Consider the following 9631-nt stretch of genomic DNA (forward strand, 5'->3'; position numbering starts at 1 on the left):
GGGCAGCAGTGCAACGTAGACAAGGCAGGCACCTGGGGCTGTGACAGGTACCCCTCGGGAGCCTCAACTCCTGGGTAAACATTAATGGGGCTCAGTACACAGCAGGTCATGTGTGCGCCCAGCAGATCTTTGACCGGCAGCTGCTCCCGCCCTGTGTTTCCTCCCCGCAGGTGCCCCCTCACTACCCTCACAGGTAGGAGCTTCCAGAACCAGGTGGGGGCCCAGGGACATCGAGACAAGGGCTGGTGACCTCCCGGCCCAGGGCTCAGGCCCCACCCTGAGCCTCCCGAGCTGAGGACAAGAGACAGGAGGGAGGGTGACAGAAAGCTCTCCAGCACCTGGACCCTGGGGCCTGGGAGGGAGATGGGGTAGACGACTAGACGGGGGATCCAGACCCAGAGGGCTGAAGAGAGGAGCCTTGAGGCGAGGTGGGGGCACCCAAGCCCCTTGCCCTGCCCCCATCACTGGGGGTGGGGCCCTTATCAAGCAGAGACGTCACGGTCTGGTATCAAATGCCAAAGTCTAAGCTGGGACCATCTGCAGCGTCCCTGATGACACCTGATAGGAGAGGTCCCTGGGTTCCCAGCTCCTAGCCACTTCCGGCACCCGGCACCCTGTGCCCTGGGCCACCCACCAAGTCTTCTTCCAGCCAGGACCAGCGAGGGAGCCAGGGAGCCAGGGTCCCCTCGACTCTGCCCCCGAAACGGGACTGGGCTCTCCTGACAGCTGCCTGAGGTCACTATAGCCATCCCCCATAGATGGACGAAGCAGGAAGTCGGCAAGGCGGGTGTGGGGGGGGGGAGGGAAGACAGATCTCAGGTTAGAGGACCCCAGGACCTGGCGGGGCAGGGGGAGGCTATGTATCTGACCTGCTTTCCCCGCCCCCAGCAGATCCAGGCCTGGGCCTGGTCTATCCCTGCCAGAAATCCATGCCGAATTCCCTCACGGGTGGCCAGGTCCCCCCCCTTACTCTGGACACAGTTGGCCTGGTGGACCGGAGCCTGGGAAATGCAGGTACCAAGAGCCCCAAGGGACCAGGCCTCAGCCTGCCTCTCTGCCTATCCACTTAGCCCCTGACCCATTGCTCTGTGCAAGTGGGGGGGGGGGGGGGCTCCTGCCTATCTCCTGGAGAGCCCATGGGGACTCATGACAATTCCAGTCAGGGCCAGACAAGCTGGAGGCCCCCTTTCCTCTCTCTTACCCCAAGCCCCTATGCCACAGTCCCCTTCACCCCCTCTGGCCCCCCACCTGGGGTGTCCTTGGCCCTACCTCACCTTGGCTCCTGCAGGGACCTCCGGTTCTGCCCCAGTCTTGGAAGAGGGGAAAATGGACCCCTGGGCCCTCCCTCAGCTGAAGGACACTGGCCAGTCCTGGAAAGGTAGGTCTTGAGGTGTTGGGTAACAGGCCAAATGGGGCTCTGACCCCCCAGGGTCTGAGCGTGGAGAGGGTCCTTAGGGAGAGAGCACAGGGAGGAGGTTTGCCTCAGCAGGCCGTATAGAAACCTACTATGCAGACCACCGCCCCAGGGATCCTTGTCCCTCAGATCAGCTGCCTGCCCTGTCTGGAGATGAGAGCCACCCTGACCCAGCCTGCCCCTCCTCCTGCCGGCCAGTAGGCTTCTGGGAGGTCCCAGGAGTAGTCTGCTTGGCCATCCTGCCAAGGAACAGAGAGGGGACCCAGACCCTGCCTTGGGGTACAAGGAGGCAGACCCAGGCCTGCCCTGTGAAGAGACAAGGAACGCGGGCCCTGGCCCTGCTCTGGAGGGAGACAGGAGGAAGTGGCCTGGGAGGCATCATGGGCAGGGCAGGGCTGGGCAGGGGCTGGCACCGGGGACAGCCCTGTCCTGTGTTCTTAGAGCTCAGCGTGGCCGGCAGGGTGCTCCGGGTGGCCACTGGCTTCCTCAAGGCCTGTGGACTCCTGGGCAGCCTCTACCTCTTCATCTGCTCCCTGGACATCCTCAGCTCCGCCTTCCAGCTGCTGAGCAGTGAGTGACGGGGGTGAGGTGTGGGGGGTGGGGGGCAGTGTGCGGGCGGCCTGTCGTGCACAGCTTCAGGACGCCGCTCTCTGGACACAGGCAAGGTGACTGGAGACATCTTTAAGGAAAACGTGGTGCTGTCCAACCCTGTGGCTGGACTGGTCATCGGCGTGCTGGTCACAGTTCTCGTCCAGAGCTCCAGCACGTCTTCCTCCATTGTGGTCAGCATGGTGGCCTCCAAATGTGAGTGCACCCCCTCTCCTCCCGGGACGGTGGTGGCTGGGCAGGGTACGGGAGGTTGATGCAGCACCCCCACAGTGCTGACCGTCCAGGCGTGTGTGCCCATCATCATGGGCGTCAACGTGGGCACGTCCATCACCAGCACCCTGGTCTCAATGGCACAGTCAGGGGACCGAGATGAGTTTCGGAGGTGAGTTGGGAGCTCGGGAGGGTCGGGGGCCGCAAGCCAGGCCACCGCTGAGGCCACCGACCATCCCAGGGCCTTTGGCGGCTCAGCTGTTCACGGCATCTTCAACTGGCTCACGGTGCTGATCTTGCTGCCACTGGAGAGCGCCATAGCCCTGCTGGAGAGGCTCAGCGCCCTGACTCTGGGCGCCACCAGCCTGCAGCCTGGGGGGCACGCGCCCGACATCCTCAAGGTGCTAACGCAGCCCCTCACACACCTCATTGTGCAGGTGAGGAAAGTGCTGCCCTGTGGCGGCCCCTCGGGCCCCGGAATGCGGGGAGTGGGGGTGGGGGGGGAGCCCCAGCCTCCCTCCTGGGCCCTGCACTGGGTGGGGGGAACAGAGGGCGGAACGAGCCGGGCTGTGGGCGTGAGTCCAGGCGAGCGGGTCCAGTACCCGGTCACAACGCCTCTCTCCCCCAGCTGGACACTGATGCGATTGCAAGCAGTGCCACGGGCAACGCCACCAACAGCAGCCTCATTAAGCAATGGTGCGGCATCAGGGAGGTGATGGTGAGGTGCCTCTGACCCCTGATCTCTGACCTGCCGAATTACTCGGTCCCGCCGGCTCTGAGCCGGTCCTGAGCCTGCCCTGCCTCGCCTCCCCAGACCTCGGGGAACAGCAGCGACTGTGGAGCGGCGGCCTCCGGCCCCTGCCCTGAGAGGAACGGAACGGCTGCGGTGGAGCTGCTGCCCTGTGAGGCCCCGCCCCCGCCCCCTCCGGCCCCGCCCCCCGCCCCCCCCCCCCCGTAGTTCACCAACCCCGCCCTGCCCCCAGGCCACCACCTGTTCGTGGGGACCACGCTCACGGACCTGGCCGTGGGCTTCATCCTGCTGGCCGCCTCCCTGCTCCTGCTCTGCACCTGCCTCGTCCTCATCGTCAAACTGCTTAACTCTGTGCTGCGCGGCCGCATCGCCCAGGCCGTGAGGAAGGTCATCAATGCTGGTGCGGCCCGGAATGGGGGCACGGGGGTGGGGGCGGGGCCGGCGGCCGGGCGGGGGGTGACCCCGTTCCCCCCACCCTGCAGACTTCCCCTTCCCCTTCAGCTGGCTCAGCGGCTACCTGGCCATCCTGGTGGGCGCCGGCCTGACCTTCGTGCTCCAGAGCAGCAGTGTCTTCACGGCGGCCGTTGTGCCGCTCATGGGTGAGTGCAGCGGGCCGGCCCTGGGCCCTGGGCCCTAGGCGCGAGGGCTCAGGCCCGGCGGTGACTCGCCCCCCCCCCCCCCCCCCCCCCCGGTTCCCCCAGGGGTCGGGGTGATCAGCCTGGAGCGCGCATACCCCCTCTTCCTGGGCTCCAACATCGGCACGACCACCACAGCCCTGCTGGCCGCCCTGGCCAGTCCCGCGGACATGCTGCTCAGCGCCCTCCAGGTACCACCCTCGCCCCCCTCCCCGGCCCCCTCGGAACCCAGGCCTGGGGCTTCCCCCTTGGACTCAGCTCCCTCCTGTCCAACCCCGCCGCCAGGCTGGCCACCGCCCAAGCTCTCCTGGGACCCATCTCCGGCTGCTGGGTCGGACCCACAGCCCCACCCCCTCAAACCCTAGGGATCCCGTGGACGTCCCTCCGAGCCCCAGCCCCGCTCTTGCTCCCCCGGGCCCGCGTCATTTCAAGGATCACGTGGTCTCGGGTGCCTTCTCTTCCTTTCTGGCAGCCCCTGCCCAGCCTCCCTCGAGGAATCCCCGTGCTCCACTCCCAACCCCGTGCTGCTGGCTGTGCTCCTTCAAGGCATCCTGGTCCTGGGGGGCCTTAAGCCCCTCTATTCCACCTCCTCCGGGATGCACCCCCCTCCCCTACCATCTAAACCCGACAACATGCCCTCTTTCTGCCAAAACCCCGCCTCACCTGTGCCAGGTGCTTCAAGTTGTTGTTGCACACGACCGCAATTCTGCCTCCAGGAAGCCTCCCCCAGTCCCCTAGCTCTGTGCCCCACACCCAGTCACATTTAGTCCTGCCGATTCCATCTCTAAGTCACCCCGTCTTTGGCCCACTACCCTGGCCCGAGTTTCCGTCCACCACTGGCTCTGCCCCAATGCCCAGACAGGCGCTCCTGAAAGCCCAGATAGATCTTCTGCCCACCAGGAGATGAGCCCCAGCCCTCCCCGCCATCCACCTGCATTTTTACCTCTGCTCTGTCCACTCGGATCCTCTCGGTGCAGGGCCCTGGTCCACCCCCTCCAGGAAGCCCTCCAGACTGCACCTTTCACACCGACTCCTCAAGTCCAGCAGCCCCTGGAGGGGACTACGTTCCCTGCACGTGTGGCCCTGCACCTCCTCCCCACAGGAGCCAGGCCAGAGCCCAGGGGAGGGCCAGATCCATGTGGTCATTGGTGGCGTAGTCACCACACTGGGATGCTGGACCGGGCTCCCTAAGTGCGTGTGGGGGAGAGGAGGCGAACCTGAGGAGTGCACCCACACCTGGCCGGAACCTGTCCCCCTGGGTGGCCCTTCCGGGCCAACAAGTGGACCTCTATCGGGCTCTGGATTTAGTACCCTTTAGGTTGGGGGTGGGGAGGAGGAGGAGCAGGCGTCCTGGGTAGCCTAGGGGGACCTGTGTGCCAGGCCCAGGCTCCCAGCCCCTGCCTGCACCCCCCCCCCCCCCCGGCCCTCTAGGTCGCCCTCATCCACTTCTTTTTCAATCTGGCTGGCATCCTGCTGTGGTACGTGGTGCCTGTCCTGCGGCTGCCCATCCCGCTGGCCAAACGCTTCGGGGACGTGACCGCCAAATACCGCTGGGTGGCCATCGCCTATCTGCTGCTCAGCTTCCTGCTGCTGCCGCTGGCCGCCTTCGGGCTCTCCCTGGCAGGGAGCACGGTGCTGGCTGCAGTCGGAGGACCCCTGGTGGGGCTGGTACTCCTCGTCATCCTGGTCAATGTCCTGCAGCGGCACCGGCCAGCCTGGCTGCCACGCCGTCTGCGGTCCTGGGCCTGGCTGCCGCTCTGGCTCCATTCTCTGGAGCCCTGGGACCGCCTGGTGGGCCGCTGCTGCCCCTGCAGGGTCTGCAGCCCCCCTCCGGCCGCTGCCAAGGAGGCCCACTGCTACGAGAACCCTGAGGTCCTGGCCTCCCAGCAGCTGTGAAGGGTGGGCACCCCCACTTCGTGGACTTATGGGTGCCCTGGGGGATCCTAGTAGCAGGAGACTTCCGAGCCACCTAGCTTGGCTTCTTTCCAAATAAACACGGCTATGACCCAGGTGTGAGTGGTCTTCACTCCCCGCCCTGGGGACGGCCTCTGAGCTGGCTCCCGGGGGACATGGAGGTGGACAAGCGCCAGCTGTCCCCCAGCCGACACTCGGGACCCACTGCAAGTCCATGTGGGTGTGGGCACGCAGCTGGCCCCCGAACCCCAGGCCGTAACCATTTCTCTCCTGAGCCTCCGGGGAAAGAAAGGGCCGAGCGGCTGCCACTCTGGAGGTGGAGACATCCCTCAGCAAGAACCTGTGCTCTGAGGAGGCTGGACGTGTCCGGGGCCCTTCCCCATGGGTGCAGGGGGGAGGAGCAGCCGTCTCCCATTCCCCCCTGACCGCAGAGGACGTGGCCTGGGAGCCAGGCGTGGGCAACCTCTCCGAGGGCCAGCCCCACGGGTCCCGCAGACGCACAGGGAGCGAGGAGGGCAGTGTGAGGACCAGGAGGCCCCAGGCTGCCCCTGTCCCTCTCTCTCAGATGGGTGGGGTGCAGGGCAGTGTCCGGGTGAGACACAGGGCTGTCTTGGGCCCAGCAGAGCAGGCACTCGGCACCTCCCAGGAAGCAGGTCCTGCCCCTAGAGCCACCTGCACCTGGAGCCCACGCCTCCCCAAGCCCCTCGGCCGTGAGGTGGGCGAAGTTCAGGTGAGGGGGGGAGGCTGAGCGACGTCCACCCACCTGAGGGCGCACCCCCCACCCGGGCTCCGGCTTGCCCCTGCCCCTCCCTGCGGCAGGGGCGCGGCCCACTTCCGCCCTGTAAGGCTTGTCTGCCTGCCAGCCAGTAAGCTGACTCCAGGGAGTCAGGGCCTCCTTGCTCCCATCCCAGGGCTTCCTACAGCACCTCTCTCACCTCCCCACCCCTGCCCAAAACAACGAAAGCTTCTTAGGTAGAATTACATCTGTCGCCCAGAACTCACGCGTCGAGGGGCACATGCCCACCTCCATCAGAAGTGGAGATGACCCTGGGCAGGGGCCTGGGTTGCCCAGTTCTTAGTATGCTGCTGTGGTCATCACCTCCTCCTTGTCCAGGGAATGCTGCCCGCTGGGGGAGGCACCTCTTTCCCGGGCCCTCTGGGTCTGCCTACCGGGACCCAGTGTGGGAAGAGGTCTGAATGGCCACGAAGGGGAGGCCTGAGGAGTCCCGGGTCACTTCTTGCCCTTGGTCCCGCCTTTCCACTCCCCCTCAGAACTCCCAGCCCTCCCCATGTCCTCTCAGCTCTCGGTCCCCTCATTCCCCATGTCCCCTGTCCCCCCCCCCCCAAGATCCCAGGCCTCCTAAGCCTGAAGTTCACTGCCCACTGAGGGAGGTAGCTACTTGTTCTGGGGCTCATGGGATCAAGACCCCCGCAGCAGGCTCATCCATGACAGCTTGGTTCCCTCCGATTTCAGTGACCTCAGGACGCTCCTGGTGGTGGACATCAGCCTCAAGGTTCCTCTGATGAAAGTTCCCAGAGGTGGGGCTGGGCCTGGCTAGTTCCCTGGGGAGATTGGGGGCGGTGGTGGTGGTGGTGGTGGTGGTGGAAGCTTTCTGTCCCCACTGTGGGGACAGAGAGAGGGGAAGAAAGTACCCCATGCATCCCTCCTTCCGGGGCGGGTGAGGCCGCCCACAAAGGCTGACTGCAGGTCCTTTGAGGCCGTGAAGGACTGTCTGCCTGCTGCCCCTGCCCGGCGGTAACGCACCCTCCCGCTGGGACCATGGCCACGAGTAAACAGAGCCTTCGTTTGTGGATGCCTCCAACAGCTGCAGGCTGGGGCGGGAGGGGCAGGCGCCCAGCACTCCCACGGCCCCTGCCCAGGCTTCCCAGCACGTCTGGCCCTCTCTGCCCTGCATGGCTCCCGGCCACGGACCCCCACGGGGCCCAGGCCCCCGGGGCTGGCCCTGCTGCCCCATTAAGGCCCATCTCTGCACACTGTGGCAGGAACCGCTTTGGCTCAGGGTGGGGATCTGCAGGGCCTCCGCCAGCCAGCCCAGTGCAGCAGCAGCCACCTTGGTTCTTGGGCTCAAGCCTGAGAGCCACAGGGAGACTTGTGCTGTCTTGTTCCCGTGTCCATCTCACGGGGACAATGTGAAGGGCGAGGTGGACAAGCTGGTGTCTCAGAGCTCGGAGGCTCACACCTGGGCAGAAACACAGCCTCTGTTCCATCACCCATATGAAGCGGAGGTGCCACACTGAACTGTGGGCACGGGCCTTTTCCAGAAAGTGGGGATGTCAGGCCATACACCCTGGGGGAGGGCGATGAGAAGAGGCTTTGACAGACACCTCAAAGAGCAACCTCCCCCGGGCTTTGTACCACCCGCTGGCTCATGGTGGGGGGGGGGGGGGGAGACATCTGAGCTTCTCTCTTTCTCACCCGATTTGTGGGTTTATGACTGCCACAGAGCCGGGCCTTGCCGACTGCTGCTTGGGCAGCTGAGTTACTTTGCAGGGCGCTGTGAGGAAACCGGGATGCCAGGCAGTGACCCTGTGCACAGCACCTGCTGGGGGGAGGGGGGGGAGGGAGACCCGTGAGCAACAGAAGCTAGGTCCACCTTCCGGGCAGGTATGTGGGGGAGGGGGCTGGTTCCCCAGGCCCCGCTGGGACTGACTGCTGACTCACCCTCCAGGCCAGGACCGCAATCCCGAGGAGCCCAGCTGCAGACCGCTCTCCAGGGGATGAAAATGCTAACCTCTGTGCCAGCACGCTGCTCGTCTCAACAATTTCATCCACAGTTCAGTTTCGGGCGTCGCATTCCATAATATGTTAAGGTCGCACGTATGCCACAGTAACGCGGTATCGCATACCGTTCGGTGTTATCCAAAGAAAGTGCGTTCTCCTTACAGAACATAACCAGGTATTGCCCCCCAACACCTCTGGGTCGGGAGACAAAGGAAGTGGGAAGTTCCCTGAGAAAACCAGAATCTAGGGAGGCTCCAGTGGCCACAGCAAGGGAGACAGTTCAAGGCTGACCAAAGGGTGTGATTCAGTTGTTTTAAAATGTTACAAAAACGTACGCAAATGCAGTTTTTAAAACGACTGATTACAAATGCGACCATATGTAATTTAACTGTTTTTTTCCTTCACAAACTACAGAAAAAGTAAACGCATTTGTCAAGCCCAGGTATGGGGGGGGGGGGGGGAAGCGGGGACGGAGCGCCCGGAGATCGGGGGCCCGCCCTCGTCTCCACGCAGCTCTGTGCGCCCCTGGGGCCGAGGCACCAGGCGACCGGCGCGGGGCCAACTCGTCTCCACAACAAGTGCGCGCCGCGGCCAGGCAGGCCCCCGCCCTTCCCTCCCCTCCCCAGGCCCCGGGGCCGAGGCCCCACGTGCTCCCTCACCTGACCGCGACCGGAGCGGGCGTTGGGACCGAGGAGGGCAGCCCGGGACCGCCAGGCCTCGCCCACACGCTCGTCCCGGCGCCGCCCCCGCCCCCGCCCCCTCGTTTCGTTCCCCGGGGTCCTAGGCAGCCGTGCCGGAGAAGGCGCTCGGCTGGCCCGGCCCGCGCGCTCGCCCCCCGGGGCTGCAGTCTCCTGCACGTGTGCGCGCGCGGCCCGCAAGGGCACAGCCCTACGCCGCCGCCCCACCTGCGTTTCCCGGGGCGCGGACCGCGGACTGCGCCCACCCCTCGGCCCGTCCGGCTGGCCCTCCCTGGGGCGATAAGTCCCAGCCCGCGCCCGCAGCCCGCCCCCGGAGCCCGCCCCGCCCGCGCGCGTCCCCGCGGCACTGCGGCGGTTACCAGGACGCTGGCCCTAGGTCGGCGTGCTCTCCGGAGCCAGCCAATGAGAGGACAAATCAATCATTTGAAACACCCAATGGCCAGAGTACTGCAGCGCGAGGGAGGGGTTTTTGATAGGGAGAGCAGAGACCGAGGCTGACCAATGAAGAGCGAACGGCGGTGGGAAGGTGGGTGTTAGGCGGTTGGATTGACGGGAAACACGGCCAGTCAAACCAGGATGTTTGCCAGCCTCGTTCTCGCGGCCCAATACGAGGCTGGCGGAGGCGGGTGCGACGGATATATAAGCGTTGGCGGAGCG

The 9631-nt window shown here is 65.5% G+C and overlaps 1 protein-coding gene across 6 annotated transcripts; it reads left to right on the plus strand.

The window, feature by feature from the left end:
• The first annotated feature begins 84 nt into the window (after positions 1 to 84).
• Positions 85 to 5628, plus strand: SLC34A3 (solute carrier family 34 member 3). Of its 6 annotated transcripts, none has more exons than XM_053908592.1 (13): positions 85 to 193; positions 889 to 1014; positions 1289 to 1378; positions 1856 to 1984; positions 2075 to 2218; positions 2294 to 2405; positions 2475 to 2670; positions 2862 to 2951; positions 3048 to 3135; positions 3217 to 3384; positions 3467 to 3583; positions 3686 to 3810; positions 5051 to 5628. In XM_053908592.1, the coding sequence occupies exons 1-13, from the start codon at positions 85 to 87 to the stop codon at positions 5513 to 5515; spliced, it is 1959 nt and encodes a 652-aa protein (XP_053764567.1). In that variant the 3' UTR covers positions 5516 to 5628. The 6 variants fall into 6 exon arrangements, with proteins under 6 accessions (XP_053764567.1, XP_053764569.1, XP_053764568.1 ...); XM_053908594.1 differs by having other exon boundaries at positions 2862 to 2945; XM_053908593.1 differs by having other exon boundaries at positions 892 to 1014.
• The last annotated feature ends 4003 nt before the right edge of the window (positions 5629 to 9631 follow it).

Source organism: Panthera pardus, unplaced genomic scaffold (assembly GCF_024362965.1).
Source record: "Panthera pardus isolate Hobbes unplaced genomic scaffold, ASM2436296v1 HiC_scaffold_20, whole genome shotgun sequence".
NCBI classification, from domain to species: domain Eukaryota; kingdom Metazoa; phylum Chordata; class Mammalia; order Carnivora; family Felidae; genus Panthera; species Panthera pardus.